The sequence below is a fragment of the Eupeodes corollae genome, chromosome 3, assembly GCF_945859685.1.
Source record: "Eupeodes corollae chromosome 3, idEupCoro1.1, whole genome shotgun sequence".
In the NCBI taxonomy this organism is placed as follows: domain Eukaryota; kingdom Metazoa; phylum Arthropoda; class Insecta; order Diptera; family Syrphidae; genus Eupeodes; species Eupeodes corollae.
This window is the reverse complement of record NC_079149.1, coordinates 98,133,630-98,151,105: the sequence shown is the minus strand read 5'-3', so window position 1 is coordinate 98,151,105 and position 17,476 is coordinate 98,133,630. Positions and strand designations below refer to the sequence as shown.

At 32.9% G+C, this 17,476-nt stretch overlaps 1 protein-coding gene and 1 long non-coding RNA gene across 2 annotated transcripts in view; both read right to left on the bottom strand.

Annotated features, from left to right (window-relative positions):
- LOC129951993 (paxillin) overlaps positions 1–6,410 on the bottom strand; it is a 139,615-nt gene extending 133,205 nt beyond the window's left edge. Inside the window, exon 1 of the mRNA XM_056064402.1 lies at positions 5,922–6,410. Coding sequence (XP_055920377.1) covers positions 5,922–5,934 — 13 coding nt within the window. The 5' untranslated portion in view covers positions 5,935–6,410. The remainder of the gene's footprint in view (positions 1–5,921) is intronic.
- A 3,170-nt stretch (positions 6,411–9,580) lies between these two features.
- Positions 9,581–10,052, bottom strand: LOC129952306 (uncharacterized). The gene is made up of 3 exons (XR_008782292.1): positions 9,929–10,052; positions 9,771–9,868; positions 9,581–9,720 (listed from the first exon to the last, which is right to left on the bottom strand). It is a non-coding gene; the product is annotated as an uncharacterized LOC129952306 (long non-coding RNA).
- Between the last annotated feature and the right edge of the window lie 7,424 nt (positions 10,053–17,476).

Here is a 17,476-nt window from a genome sequence, read left to right as displayed (position 1 = left end):
TGGGCTTCACATAGCCCATCGGCATCGGTTCTTAACTGCCCATCTCCTATTTTTAATTGTGTTTCAGCAAACAATCGTGCTTTAATGACATTATAAGAAATATCTAATGATAGGAAACGATGAGAGGTCCAAAAACAGGCACCTAATGATATGCTACTAATAAATGGTCTTAAAATTATAAGTGTTGCAGGCGGATCTGCTGGAGTGAGCTGTGAGTGAGATATTTGTCCGCAGTAAAAATTGACTTAAGACACTTTCCAGGCTCTAAACTACTTTCACACACAAAATTATGTCATAATATGAATCTGTCGCGGCGTGAAGGACAGACAAACAAACAAACAAGCAAACTGATCTTCCCATTTATAATATTAATCTAGATTATAACTTCATGAACTTGGAACTTGGCGTTTTTTCAAATCTCATTACTTTTCAAGGCTGGCTTTAGATCGAATAATTGAATTTGGTAAGCCTACATACAGGTGTCTTTCGGCCAGTTTGAACATCATCGGTAAGAAGATCATGATATTACTTCTTATCGAAGTTAATTTAAGCAAGTCACATAGGCAATTAAGTCTTCTTATGATGCAAGAACTATATTATATAAAAGTTGAGAAGTGAAGGTGGTAGAGGACCTTCTTAAAGGTCAAAACAGAATGAAACCTCACATAAATGAAACTACTATTGTTGATGCAATGAGAAGCGTGAAAAATATCAATACATTTTTCTAGAACGCGACTTATTTGGGAATATTTGTGTTAAACTCACAACAATAATAAACGAGGTCGAATTCTCGTTTTTTTTGCACAAAATCCGTAACCGTCGCGGTCGGTAAGTTACGATTAAACTGAATATTAGATCAGAGTTTCAAAGCTCTAAGGAAAACTGTTGGCAGCTATTTTTATGTGAAGTGATTTTCAAGTCATCACCAAAACTTAAGATTGCATTGCAATAATTTATAAAGACGAATCTCAGAAAGAGATTGAAACTGTCGAAATTTTGATCACAAATGAAATAATTATAGATTTTGAAACTTATGCTGAAGATTCAATTTAATACGAATAAACTTCCGATTCTTTCTGAAAAGGATAAATATTTCGAGTTTGGCATTCAAAGTAAAACTTCTATTGAACAATTTCTACAAATAGAAAAGAGGAAGAAAGAAGTTTCATGACAAAAGGTGAATTTCTCATGATCGCACAAGAAGGTATGTCATGTTTACAGCTAAAATCATACTCTGAAGTTATAAAATCATTATCAGTGTAAATCGACTTCATGAGCAATGAAAGGAAGAAAAATTATAATCCCTGACAAAGACAAAGTTCGAGTTGTCTTCTTAAAAAAGGATTGACTGTTATTAACAAAATGGTTCACACGCTATTATCCATGGCTACAACAAAAAGATTTAACATCTTAGAATTTGATGACAAAACAGAAGCCGTATTGTTGACGATAGGTGTCTCTATTTTGTTTTTAAAGAAAGATAAGGACTTTAAACAAAGTTTTTTTTTATGTATGCTTATTTAAAAGAAACTCCATACTGAATTAAGCCCGATAAAATGTATGAGTATTTCAGTCACATACTATGTTTCATTGTCATTCGCTTGAGAAAGTACTGATCAAACCAATCATGAACCCGCAAACCTGACCCGAATGCTTACATGGGCCGCACTTTTTGCCTAGCGTAAGTCTATTAATCCGTGCCTAACATAAGAAATCCCGCTCGAACTACCAAAATATTTTGTGTAAAAATATGTTAAAATATTAACCAAAGTTATAAAAACTTGCTTTAAACATTTTGTACTTTATTTAGGTAAAAACAAGCAACTTTACAATTTGAGTTTTAGAAAAGAAGTGTCTTTGTTTTATTTTAACTTCGATATATGTACCTACCCTTAATAGAATTGGTAAAATAATAAATAAGTTTTTGTTCAGAAGTTAGTGAGTTCAAATTGAAATGTAACTTTTGCAACATCCAAGAATTGAAATTAAAAGAGTGTACTACGATAATGCAAACTTAAAGTTTCTATCTCATTTTCCTGATAACTTAAAGCCTTTCTTACTAAACAAAATCAATGGCTTAACTTTTCTTTACCTTAGAAATGGATATAAACACAAAAACAATATTAATCGCAATTTTAAGGCTTAATTTAAATATTTGTTTTTTTTTTAATTAACTCTCAAAGTTAACTTTTTCACATAAAACAAGATTTAAAATTCTTACTTGTGTTTAGTTTCAGTGAAGCCGTATATGATTTTGTTGGGGATTTATTTGAAAATTGTTCATGTTTCTATTTTTTTGTAGAAGTTATTCATAATTTTCAAGAAAATCTTAAAACAACTTAAACGAAATATGATTTAATGCTGTTTCCCTGCTTTATTTTAAGTCGCTCCTAAAACCTAGAATAGGGACAATGAAGTACGAAAAACTTCCTAAGACCAATTAAGCAAGTAAAATCTAGTTACAGTTGCTCCCAAAATTGAGCGCACACTCAATTAAGAGTTAGTTATTTGTTACTTTTCATATTTAAAATGCAATGTTTTTGGAAAATTCTTTTTAATTTCTATTTTGTATTATTTTTTGTCTTACGAATATATAAAAAATATTGCTTAAACAATAAACAAAAGGCAATATTAAAAAAAAAAACTTCATTATCTCAACATTACACTTTGTATTTATGGCAAGACGCTGTGAGGAGGGCTGGCACCAGGTGGAACAACATTACCATGTGTGAAGTCACAAAAACATCTGGCCAACACGGGATTTAAAACCTTCAAGGTGCTTGCACCTGGACACTGTGTAATGGGAAAGCACGCCACAAGACTAGACGTATTCTCAAATGACTTTTGCTAAAGCTGTATGGACGAGGAAGAAACAGTTCTTCATCTTCTCTGCACATGCTCTGCTCTGATTCGAAATATAATAATCAGCCTCTCATGTTTCGTAAAGGTACTCAAACTGGTTCCTTTGAGCTTATGAGGAAACCACAAGATTCATGTGGTATCACAATGGGCTATTAAACTGGCCTAAGTGGCTAAGTGTGTCCGTTTCCATATAGGACAGCCACTATAACCTAACCTAATCCAACCAAACCTTGTATTTATGGCTTTTTCAATCAAGTTTTCAAAAAAATGTACTGCTTTATTTACTTGTTTTTTTTTTATTGAATTTGAAACCAATGGTCGTCGCAGAAATTATTTTCGCTTTAATATTCACTGAACGATCAAATGAAGTTGACCGTCAACCCGGGATCTCTATATGTTCTTTTCTATAACAAAAGATAGATTCGATCCTGGTTGATGCGTTAACTAATTAACGGTAGCGAAATGAGCAAAATGTACGTTAATTCGAAGTGTACCAACTTGTATTTCACTTTTACTTTTTTACTATAAAATCGACTTAGAAATGGCCGATAAAAAACCATACAAAACGAGCGAAAATGACAAGTCTTTACAGCGAGCAAAGTTCAAAGAAAAGACAGTGATTTCCCATTAGGGTTTAATACAAGAAGAAACTTTAATTTCATTTATAAGCTTCTATTTATACACATATTTTTCTAGTAGTTTAAGAGAGAGAAGTTACGTTAATTTTACAAATACAATTTTAGGGCGAATTCAAATGTAAAAATTATGGCGATTGGTATAATTTAGGGGCTTAATTTGAATGAAAATAAAATCAAGTTTAATAGTAAATTGAATAGTTTAAGTACATACAAATTAAGATAGTTAGTAATAGTAATAGATTTTATGATGATTTGATTGGCTCCAACATTCACTTCCTCAGAAAAAATTAAACTTAATTTCAAAACTACATTTAAACAATAAATCTTTACGTGAAATTGGCGAAATCTTAGGCCAAACACATTCAAAGGTCCAAAAAATACTTAACAAATATCGGTATAAAGGTACGATCCTAAACAAACCTAAAAGAGAACGAAAAAAAATATTTTCTCGACAAGACGAGAGAGTAATTTTAAGAAAATTCAAGGTAAACCCCAAAACGAGTGTACCAAACTTGGCAGCCGAAATGACGACACTTATTGAAAGACCAGTTTCAACCGAAACGGGTTCATCTGAAGAATGATTTTAACGGCAAAGTTGCTCAGAAAAAAACTCTTATTTCCAAAATTAATAAGCGAAAACGTCTTGAGTGCGCTAAAAAGCTCCTCAACAAATCCCAAAGTTTCTGGAACGATGTTTTGTTGTCGGACGTAACTTATTTGATTCTGACGGAAAGCAAATTGTTTGCAGAAAGCCCAATACTCAGTTCAAGACTGAGAATTTGCTTGCCACTGTTAAGCATGGGGGGAAGATGTTATGTTATGGGGGCCAATTGTGGAAAATTGGAGTGGAAACTTTGAATTTATTGACACAATCATGGACAAGTGCAAAATTTTGGACGTTCTTAAAATAAATATTTGACAGTCTGCAGAAAAACTGAATTTTTCAGCAAACATTCACTTCCAAAAAGGTAACCATTTAAAACACACATCATTTATTGTAAAGGAATGGTTGCTGTATGATGCCAGAAACCAGTTTAAGACCCTACCTCAGTCACCGGACCTCAATCTCATCAAGAATTTGTGGGAAACAATAAAACATAGGTTGCAGAACTGCAACCCAACCAACAAAAGTCAGTTGAAAGCAAAGATCAAGGAATTTTGGAAAAATATACCATCTCCTTTTACTAAAAAATTGTTAAATTAATGCCGCGGCGACTATAAGCTGTTATTACGGCTAAAGGTGGCCCTACAAAATATTAAAATTTAAATTTGACCACTAATTAACATTTTTGTATATGCTTCGAATTCCAAGTGTACGCCTAATTTTTGCCATGCATTTGATGACTTTTAGTTTCTTTAATTTTTATTATTTTTTGTTAATTTTTTTGTTGTTTTTCTTCTTGTTTATTAAACATAAAACATTTAATAAAAGAACATTGAAAACAAAATACGAAAAACATAACATTTTAATAGTTTAAAACACCAAAACAGTATTTTTTTTGCTGATGTACGCTCAATTTCGAGAGTAACTGTATGTTCTTCGATAGGTACCTAACATAGATCGGGTATTATTGGAATGGTTACTGTAATTTGTTCTTGTTGGGTTTTTTCTGGTTGGAACGAGCCAAGAAATGTATAAATCCAAAGCATGTTGCATTCAACTTCCTTGAGATTCAATTCTAAGTTGATCATTTTTTAATGAAAATAAGTTTATTGGAACCTACGCGGTTTAGATAAAAACGAAATTCTTGGTGGGTTCCAACCAAAAATAATCCATCAAGACTGAGGTAGGCACTATAAACACTTCACCTTTTCTGGTAGCAATACGAGTAATACATATTTCTGTTTTCGAGATATCATGTCTCTCAAGTCTATTCCAGTATTTTTTAAATGTTGCAAGTATCTTAAACAACAATGTGTTGAGATTCATCAAAACATATTTCTTCAACAACTCTCAACCCCAATAAACACAAAAAATAAACGAGAACCAATAGGTTTTAGGTAGTTACTAAATTTATTCACACAGCACTGTGTAGAGATTTGTATTTATTGCTGCTCGACCAGAATGAAATCATGAGGAATCTGATTCATCATCATTCAACTTAAAAAAAAACGGCTTATCTTAACCAATTTTTAATCAAATATTTCAAAAATTTAAGTTTTTTTTTGTTTGACTCCTATCTACAGGGAGTGCTGGTTTATTTATCTTGATGTTGATTCTTCTTCAAATACCCTGCCCTTGTAATATAGATCCAATTGGAATCTTGACAAATAACTCTGCAGGCACGAAATTGCACAAGAATTTTGGGAGTTTTATGATTTAACTAAAGTAGGATAACTATAACACCCTTCAAAGCTACATATGTATATTTATCAGTTTATGATAAGTTAAGTTGAAGAAACGAAAGAAATAAAACTTACCCAAATCATCCATAGTTCCTAGAGAGTTTTTCTTCTGGTTTTCTGTGTGAAACTGAAACTGGGAAACGCTGATGTGTTTTTTTAGATCAAGCTGTGAAACTTTATTTTCTTACTGTTGCCGTAGCTGTAGCCGTTGCCAAAGATGTGGTAAATCACAAAACTCGTTTTAATTTTTGCACACTTTATTTTTGTTTTTCTGTGTAAATTGACTTAACTCCAGACTGTGTCGCGTCTACTTACTTTACTTTTTTACTTATATCTCCACTCGCGAAGCGAAGCACACTTTCGTTCGGCAAGAATCGAATCGGAATGTAAATGTGGAATTATTTTATTTTATATTTCGAGCACTGAGCTGGATAGAGTTCCGTTCCAGGAATGATATTCAGGGAATTTAGTCAAAAATTTTAACACTTATTTAAAATCGGTTAAGTTAGCAGTTCCAGCTCGAATGAAATTCGCGTCTTGTGGTTTGCGATTCAGTGACGTATCTGAAATTCCATTTAAAAGTATAAAACAGAGAAAAACAATACGAAAAATATGTTAACGCACAAGAAGAAACAAATGAAGGCGGACAGACGATTGACACATAAATTTGCCCAACATCAAAGAAAACCAACAACAAAAAATAACAAAAGAAAAGAATACGTAGAAGAGAAACAGAGAAAGAGAAGAAGATAGAAGAGGTTTGTTCAGATTTTGACAGTTGTGATAATGCTGAGTCGGTAGGGTAGTGTTTGAATAAATTAAATAACATGAAAATGTAGATGTCGCTTTTATATGACTTTTATTTCTTAGAACTTTAATTACGATAATTGGGGGTGATTGATTCAATATCGATTCACGACTGGTTGGCAATACTTTTTTAAAGGATTAAGTTGTTATGGTTAATTACTTGTAATCCTTATGGTAATTTTTCCCACATTTTTAATTCCACTCTAAATTTGAATATTCGTAGGGAATTTTGTCTTCTAGATACAGTTTAAATCATTTTAGTATATTTTACTGACATTCTGAGAATTCTCATTAGTCATGACGTCATGAGTCTTCATTTGATTTTATATTAAGTTTGAAAAATCTTGAAATTAACGTGTTATAGTAGTTTTAAAAAAAAAAGGTTTTTGAAATAAATTACATTTTTAGTGCTGATATCAAATCCAAATTTTGGGTTTAAACTTTCAGCTTGAGTTTTAAAATAGCCGTGTTTAATTTTTTTTTCCAAAATAAAGCTATAAAGCTCATGCAGTTTAGTTGCATAAGCAAAGATTTCATCAACTGATTTTTTTAAAAGTAGTTTGTTTTTCAAAAACAACTAAAATCTTTGTTATAATTTTTTTTATAACAAACGGGCAATCAAGGGGTTATTAATAGTTTAAAGTTTAAACACAGTGCGAGCTTTAGGAAAATAGAGAAGGATTTATTAGGAGATACCGATGCACATTGGTCTTAAAGTTTTGAATATCAAAATGATAGGGACAAACAGAGCTGGGTAAAGCATTCAACATTCTAGATGTGTGGTTAAAAAAAGAATCTCTTTACTTGACAGTACGCCCAAAATTGAGCTCAAGGTTAAACTGCGGTACATGACTGTTTACCTCCGCCGGTTTACCTCTGCCAGTTTACCACCGCCAGTTTACCTCTGCCAGTTTACCTCCGCCAGTTTACCTCTGCCAGTTTACCTCTGGACAGTTTACCACCGCCGGTTTACCTCTGGACGGTTTACCTCCAGAGCAGGTAAGGTAGTTTAAAATGTGGCTTATTTTGCTCACAGGGTGCTTCTTAATTAATGCAAAGGCCGATATTTCTGCCTTTTCGTGTTTTATTTTATAGTGTCATTCGGCCGTGAGTTTATTTATTTTTAAATACTCTTACTCATTAATGTTTTTATGGTTAGTTTGTCATTTTGTCTATTGAAGAAATAGAAATTTGAGCTTTGTTTGATTAAGTTGTTGAAGTTTTGAATGGTTGTTTTGATTGGTAACCCAGAGAAGAAGTACTATTGAGACTAGATGAACAAAATATATTACTGTGTATCTATAAATTTGTCCTATTCTTTGTCTTATGAAAGAAAAGAGTAGATATACTGTTCAAGGCAAACTTATGATATATTATTCTGCTCATCTGGAAGTATCCTACTAACCCCGTCACACTTTAAAGAATCATTCGACTGAAATGCACTAATACGTGCATACCAAAGAAACTATTTACTTGAATGTGGGTGCAGTTACGTGTATCATAGTAGGGACGTTTTTTATGGGTTTAAACAACTAATACACTTTCGAAATCAATGTATGAAAGAGAAAACTAGAGAAATTGTGATGTAAGGTGGTTCTTTTCTCTCAGAATTTTTGGTGAAAGCAAAACCTTGACTACATTTATCTCCCTAATATAATTGGTTGAGGCGATCGTCTAGTTTGTGTCAAAACACAAACTAAAAAGTTGCTCGAATGGGCGACAGAATGGTTTCTGCATTTGCGTGGACTCTCATATAAGTCTATAGTGCTCAGTTTAGAAACCACTGTTTCGTAGTGCGCGCTACGTGTTATCTTTTAACATGTAGTACAGCAACAACCTAAAAAATAGTTTTCATTATGACGGGTAGATGTGTTTCAAATAGTAAGACATTTTGTGAAATTTTTGGTACACAAATTATGTATGTCTTGCATCTACCACTTTTATTTCACAGCTAGTATCATCATGGAGCAATATTTCTTAGCTGCAATGTGTTGTTGCATTACTTAATACAAATATTAAGAAAAAAATAAAAGTTAAGATTTAAATACAAAGTTTTAGTCAAAAAGTCTGGAAAAGCTAATGTCGTCGTAGCCACTAGGTATTACTCCAGAAGAGTCTCCTGATACTAGTCTTATTGACTTATATTCAAAAGTGGTTAGAAGGGAAAACGCACCCTCATTTTGAACAAGCTTATATGACAAACTAGTAAGTATACACGTTAGAAGATAAATTAATAAATTCATATAATCCCCTAGGAAAATAAGCATGAATCTCTAAAAAATTACATCAAGAACTATTTCGACAGAAATAGGTATTGTATTTAGAGAATCATATCGTTTTTAGAATAGTTAAATTGTTAGTAGGGAGTAAAGATGATTTCGTCAAAAAAATACATGCACAACTTTTCTTAAAAATTAACAAAATATATTAAAATTAAAGAAGACACAATATTAGAAATATTTTCATCAAACTAAATTTGAAAATCGAATTGAATCGTAGTGGGTTGCATGTATTGAGTCACACTGTCCTGTTTTAAATGCTGAACACGTTTCAGAAACTACCTTATCTGACTGCTTGAATGGTTTCATTTTTCACTAATTATCATTATTGCACTGCCTTACCTTTTCAATATGTCAATGCTATTTGCTGTCATTGTTTTCACCATAGAGGAAATATAAGAGATGAAAATAAATTTCGTCTATAGCTTTCACATCGACGTATGTATATTTTAAATCAGCTTCAATAATGAAATCCGGATGGAATAAGTCCTGTTTTTTCGGCAAGTATGCAAGGATGTGGAACGTGCAGTATTTTGGCACAAGCGCGTAAGTTTCCTTTCATAAAGAACATCATTCCATTTGAATTAAGATTCCTAATCGTATTCTTCATAGAAACCGAGCGCAGTATCCGCAAAAAATCCATATCACCTGCCAGAGGAGAACCACGAAGTTCAAGGAACTATACAAACTATACAAACAATCAATAATTGTTACACCTGCAATATTACTTAATTTATTGTTTATTCCTTAAAATGGACTTGAATTACTTCATTATAAAGGTTTTTGTTCTAAAAAATATCAAATTATATTAAATATCGAAACAATTTAAAAAACTTACTCTTAAAATCCCAAACGAATTGTTTTATTTTGCAAAATTAAAAGCTTGGAACTTACTTTTTTAGAGGATACGCTGCATTTCCTATGAACATTTTTGTCCTGAAAATGATTGAATTCTGTTAAATATTCAAACAAAACAAAAAAAATACAAAAACTTACTTAAATATCATATTTTGCTTTGAAAAATTGCACTGTAAAAGTGTCATAATTCATTTCATAAAGAATGAAAGAAAATTAAAAATAACACGAAACTAAATGTCAAAAGTTTTCTATTAGAAGGTATAATAAATAATAATAATAATAAATAATAAACTACCTTACCTGCTTTGGAGGTAAACCGTCCAGAGGTAAACCGGCGGTGGTAAACTGTCCAGAGGTAAACTGGCAGAGGTAAACCGGCGGTGGTAAACTGGCAGAGGTAAACCGGCGGTGGTAAACTGGCAGAGGTAAACCGGTGGAGGTGAACAGTCCTGCTTCGGGTTAAACTGATGTGCATTCCTAGAAGTACGAGTATTACGGCTGAATTGTTTTAGGGGGGAATGCAACTTGCTAATTCGATAGAACACTGTTTATAAAAATATCGGTAGAACAACGAATGGCATGAAACATTGCGGCGGTGTTCAAGTAACGTAATTGTTTCGGTTATAGTTCTATAGTTTATCATTTTCAAATCTCTTTTTTGGATCCTGTTCAAAATACTTAAACTTGTTTTGGACGAATGAGGGTTTTGTAAATTACAGCCAGATCAGAAAAGGTGAAAAATGTCTTGCACCGTGGGAGAAATCCTAAGCACCTAGCAGCATCCCGTCCAACACTACTTGAATTGCACGGTCCGAAAGGTAATTTCTAACCCAACGAAGAAGGGATTCATCTATACCAAAAGCACGCATTTTGGATAAGAGAGCTTGGTGCCAAACTCTATCAAATGCTTTTGAAATAATCTTACTTTCTCCAAAACGATGTAAAGATTTGTTTCACTGTTCGGTGAAAAAAACCATGAGATCACCAGTGGACCTATTGCTACGAAAGCCATACTGCCGGTCATTAAGAAGCTTCTTCAAGATATTTCTTAAGCTGATAATTAATCAGCGTTTCCATGACCTTGGAAAGAAGGGACGTGAGTGCTATTGGACGATAGTTAGATGCTGAGGATGATTCGCCTTTTTTAGGGACAGGCTGTACAAATACTGTTTTCCATCCGCTCGGAAAGAGACCTGTAGAGTAGGAAAGATGGAAAAGCTTACGCAGTGGTTTTGCCACCGTTGAAGAAAACCTCTTCAGAACTATCCGGGCCAGCGGATTTGTCTATTTCAAGGTTGCTTATAGTACTCTTGCAACTGCACGAGTGCGAAAGAAGATTCGTCCCATAGAATCATTTACGCTCTCAAGAACAGGAGGACTAATGACACTCTCCGGTAGCGTCGAATTAACAGCAAACTTTGCTGGAAGCAAATTGGCTTTACCGATCGAGCTCACATAGGGAGTGTCATTGTGGACAAGCGTTGGAACCGAGGATGACGTGGTGTACGTTTTTTACAAATGACCTGAAATTTGTACTACCTTTGGGACATTGTAGTATATTTGCCTTAATTTCTGGTCATGCAAAAAATTGGTTCGTCGAATGTGGCCGTTACAAGTCTTTAAAGCTTGTTTGAACTTATTCCGGTTTTCCTCAGTGGGGTTGGCCTTATAAATCCGGAACCTTACATCTCTGATCCTAATTACCTCTTTACAACTCGAATTAAACCATGAGTTCTCTTTAGGTTTGATTAATTTTACCCTATTCGGGATAAAATATCTCATTCCATAAAGAATTAAATTTGTAACCATATCTGCGCTGGAATCTACGTCACTATAGAGGAAGCATAGTGACCAGTTAAAGAAGAATTCATTGAGATCGTTCCAGTTGGCTTTCTCATATTGCCAAACGGTTCTCATAATAGTTTTTTCTTTAATTGGGTTTTTTTACACATGAGAAATTTGCAAAAACTATACAATGGTCTGATGTGCCTAGAGGCAGTAATACGGAAGTAAGAAACAAGTCTAGGGTGTTGGCGGATTGGCCTGCAATGTCAGGGATTCGCGTTGGCCCATCGACAAGCTGAGTTAATTGATTCAACTCAGCAAAGACCTCAACATACCTTCCTTTCGGTGTTGACTGGCCAGAATACAGAAGCCAAGAAGAATTGTGTACATTGAAATCGCCCGCAATGACGATTTCAGTGTAAGGATAATGGGCAACAATTCTTTGGATGGAGTCGGACAGAACATCAAATTCGTTAAAAGTTGAATTTCTGTCCAGATTGGGACTTCGATATAAAAAACATGCGTGGATGATGTGCTTATGAACCGTAAATTTTTACCACATGAAGTTAAAGTTTGTGTTAGAGCACATCATTTCTTAATAACAATAATCTTTGTAATAATAAGTTTTCACAAAATTTTAAATGTTGATATCACTTTAGTACCTTATGTTTTGAATTATTTTCATAAGATCTTTTCTGTGAGAAAGAGCAATTATTTAAGTTTTCAAAAAATTATAATAAGAGAACGACAATTTTGTATTTTCTTAATATAAATTTAAGTTGCCTTTAAATTCCATCTTATTTTTAAAGAACAGAGTGTGAGGTTTTTTTTTTAAATTGACTATCTAGTTAATAGAAAAGCTCTACATAACACTGATCGACAAGGTTTTCTTCTGCCATTAAAATTGCACTTTTCCAATAAATTTTGGTAGCCTTAATTAAAATCTGACTTCAGAATTAATGTATCATGGCAGGTTTTTGATATTGTTGTTTAAAATTAAAAAAATTAAGTTTTTTGAGTAACCTAAAGTTCATCATCCTTCCATTTTTGAAAAAAAAAAATATTTTTGGTTGTTTTCAGAATTTTTAAAGGGACATATTGTAAAAACCTGATGTGATAGAAAAATTTAAAGTCGAGATGCTGATTTAGAACATCTTAATTCTTTAAACAAAGAAATGTTGCAATTGGAAAAAACGTAATTTTCTTGACCAGTATAAATTATTGAAATCTACTTTTTGAATTGAGATTAAAAACATGAATTTCAAGAATATACATAAATGTACCAAAAATAGCAAAAGTGACACTTTCATTAAAAAAATATTTTTAAAAGGTTCCCGCAGGACCGTATTATTTTAGGACTTTTCTTCTAGCATCAGTTCTAATCTACGAGTGAGAGACCAAAAATGATAATGATAATACACTCCCGGAAATTGTGTCAGAAGAAAATACGCCAAAAGTTCAGAACATATTCATTCTGATTTATTAAGCATTCTTTTTATTTATAGAAATGGAAAAATTACAACACATTTTCCAACATTTCTCCATTAAATGCGCCAAAAACTCTTCTATGTTGGCTCTTTAATAAGGCATATTTAAAAAACTGAATCATCTTGAAATGTTTTCATATGCAGTTACAAGTGCAAAAGCTTGTCTTTATGTTAAGTGTGCTACTACGCCAACCCCCCTTGTTAAAAGTCACGATCAGGAGTGTCATTCCGTAATTTCCGAAACGATAATCGTCAAAACGATTATCATTAACGATATCGTCAATAATTTGCTTCACGTAACTTTATCACTATCGTCTCGTTCAATCGTTTTCAGTAAGTTCGTTGAGTATATACCAAATGTCAAAATGAACTCAACGAAAGATAATGCTTGTTCAATAACTTGAAAATGTTATTAAACTTGGTTTTCCTCTATTGGAAATTTTGAAAATTTGGAAAAAACGTATTGTTAATAAACATCCCAATTATTTTGTGATGTTCGTTGTTATTGTTTGTTGTCAGTCACTTTTCGTGTTTTCATTTGTTGCCGCCGAGAATAAAACAATAATATGAAAATGTTTGTTCAATGTCTTATATTTTTGTAAATCAGCTGCAGTAATAAACCCAATTTGGTCCAAGGGAAGGAAGTGAAGACTTCATTTTATCCACAGGGAACATAACTTGGCTTCAAAAATATTTAATGTTTCCAAAACTAATTTGGATTAAATTAATTAAAAATGGTTGGCTGTCGAATATACCAATGTTCCTACGCCCCAAAGTTTCAATAGTTAGAACAAATTTTAATATTGAATGTACATACATTATGAATGTAGAACAACAACCGTCTGGCAAATTTATTGTTTATAATATCATTATAAAGTCCTCTTTTGCAAATCCAGAACTACAATTGTTTTATTTATTTAACAACAATTAAGAGAGATTACTAATGTTTTGTACATAAAAAAATGAGTAACCGAACTCATTGTATTTTTTCGAGTTTTTATTTTTATTTTATAACAAAACTAAACTACAACGAAACTTTTTTGCTTCAATTTGCTTAGTTGTCAATGGAAATTAATAGCAGACGATACCTACTTAGCTATCGTGCAAACGCTATCGTTTTGACGATATCACTTTGACGATTATCGTCCTACGTGAAGTGAGACTATCGTCGAAACAATATCGTCTAGCGATTATCGTTTTACGGAATGACCCCCCAGATCTTCTTCTGAGAATGCAGCTGAGCAGGTCAACACACAATTAGAGAATAATAATAAAGTGGAAATGTGTTAATACCTTTCTTTTAGTGTTCCCAAACTTGTGTAAAAAGTCTCATAAAATCGCGTCGATATTTATGAACAGTTAAAAGTCGCGAAAATAGTTATTTCACGATTATCTCCGTTTATATAGGTCCAATGGTGTTATAACACCTACAAAAATTGTCAAGTTTACAATTTCCTAAAATGTTTGGCTTAATCATTTTGTCATACGCTCAACCGTTTCTTATATAGAGACCAGAAAGTGAGCACCACTCAACATTTTGTTTGAAGCAAAGTACGTACACACACGAAAAACTTTCCGCGATTAATTAATCGGCCTCATCAAAATGGCAATAAAAAGGTTATTTTAGCCTCAATCGTAACTAAAATATTTACACCGAATTAAAAAAATTCTTATAAATCTTCTACCTTTCGAACTCAACTCAAGGAGAATGTAATTGTAAAATCAACTTTATTTATTTATTGAATTCGTTGAACAAACTAACGTTAGACATTTATTCTTAGATTAATAGATTTACAATGCTTTAAGCAATTCGCAAAAAAAAGCAAAACTCAAGTATTGAAAAAATGTAGGTACTTTAAATGTTTAAATTTTAAAATCATCGCTTACCGAATATACCAAAAAGTAATACTTGTTGTAAACTGAAATCAATTGGTTGAGGGGACTGTTTTAACCATAGTTCGATCTGCTTGATGTAGGACGTGAAGGAGCTTGTCTTGTAATACTTGAACGGCTATAAATAAAGGTTAATTGTTCCAAAATTGATGGTGATATGACTGACCCATTGATTAACTTTATAATAAAGCACAGCTGAATGTACTCTCTGTGTTTAGAAAGCGATGGAAGATTTATGAGCGTAAGTCTATGATTTCAGGGTGGAAGTTCGAGCCTATTGGACCATGGGAAGAAACGGAGGCAGAAACGCATGAATCTTCTTAGTACTCCTTCTATTCTGTTTATATGGTCAGAATAAAAGGGAGCCCATATTATGCAGCTATATTCCAATATTGGTCTTACAAATGTTATGTAAAGAAGTTTAGGAATATAAGGGTCGCGAAAATCATGTGAAAACCGTTTTATAAATCCGAGTGTCTTATTTGATCTTTTAATAATATCTATAGTCATGATTTGTAGAAGTAAATTTTGAGTCAAGAATAATACCTAGGACACAGAAAGTAGAGAGTTTAGTCAAATAAGAAGAGTCTAATTGGCAATAGAAAGTCAAAACATTTTGTTTGCGTGTAAAACACATTGATTTACATTTGTCTATGTTAAGTAAAAGCTTATTTATAAAACACCATTCGCGAAAACTACATATTTAGATGATCTTGTAGGAGTAAACAGTCGTCAAGTGAGTCAATAAGTTTGAAAATTTCAATGTCATCAGAAGCCCAGGATGCCTGGGGCATCACAAAAAAGGGCGCACAAAAGTTGATGGTTCTGATTCAGAAGAAGAAAAATCAATACCAAGTAAGTGTTAAGTCATTAATTTTCAGTGAACCTTCGAATAACGATAATTAAGGTATTCATGGAAATGTAGATGACGTTCCATCTGGTTCGGACAGTATAATAAACAATGGAAACTCGGGAATCGAAACGAATGAAATAAAAGAAGCAGATGGAGTAAGTTCTTCGCTGATGATATTGAATATTGGATCGTCTCTGGACCTAGCAAATGCAATCATCATGATGGCCCTTTTTTAAATCGCGAAGGATTTTGTATTCCATCTCAAAAGGAGAGTTGTTCTGCTTTTATTGTAAGCTATTTCCTGATCACAGTAGGCCAGGAATAACTTTTATTAATCGTGAAGGTTTTTCTGATTGAAACAATTCGTTTTTAATAGATAAATCATGAAAAATCGAGCTCTCATTAAGAAGCGATGATGGATTACATTACACGTAGATCTCACCGCGGAATTAAGACAGATTTTGAGTCATGTTCATACTAGAAACATGTACCTAAAAGGGCGGTTGCTGTTATTTGCACATTGTCTGAACGTGGTCTAGCATTTAGAGGATCTGAAGTAAAATTTGGTTCATTAAAAAGTGGCAATTTGTTTGATCCTTTCTTGTACACTCATATTTCAAAATTCGTACATCCTGGTTCAGAAACAACTTCATATCTATCTAAACCTATGTATGTATATATGAAGATTTGATTGAAATGATGGCTCAAAGAATTAGCGAGGAAATCAATAAACAAATAAATATTTCTGAGTATTTTAGAATTTTTATGTGATATGTTAAAGATGGCCAGCCTATTGAACGCTTCTTACCGTTTTTGGAGATGCATTCTCATACTGGATCCGGTATTGCTAATCAAGCATTAAATTATCTGAGTGAACATAACATATTAAATTTGAAATGCAGAAGGCAAACATACGACAATGCTCCAAATATGTCCGGTCAGTATAAAGGGATGCAACAGCAAATTCTTCTGACAAATCCATGTGCAGTCTATGTACCTGTGCACACACTCTTTAAATCCTGTTGGTCGCTGTGCTGTGGATTGCTGCTCTATCGCAGTTGATTGCTTTTCTGTCGTACAATCGCTTAACAATTTTTTTTTCTGCATCAGCTAGTAGATGTCAAACGTTAAAAATTGCTCTTCAAAATGATAATGTGATAAAATCACTTCTAGTTGGGAAGCTCATGGTGCAGCTACTTTTTCCATCATTAAATCATATAATAAATTATTACATACTTTAAACTACATTTCTGATGATAATACGTTACAAGGAGATGCTAGGAGGGAAGCTTGTGATCTACTAACAACATTTTATAAACTAGATTTTGCCTAAATGCTTGTGATTTGGAACTTTATTTTACAAATTTTTCAAAAAGTCAGTAAGGTTTTGCAAAGCGAAGACGTAACACTTCTGACATGCTCGAATTTGTACAGATCATTGTCCAATCAACAGGAGAAAATGCGTGATAATTTTTACACTATATTGAAATGCGCTCTAAGGAACTTCTACCTGATGGCAGCTACATGATTACACGAAAACGAATTCGCAAAAAAATGGCTAACGATGGTAATGCTCCCGATGTAGATTAAAGCCTATGTTTTAAAGGATATGTTTCGAATAAACGCTTTTTATTTTATTATCGATAAGTTAATACAATTCCATCGTTA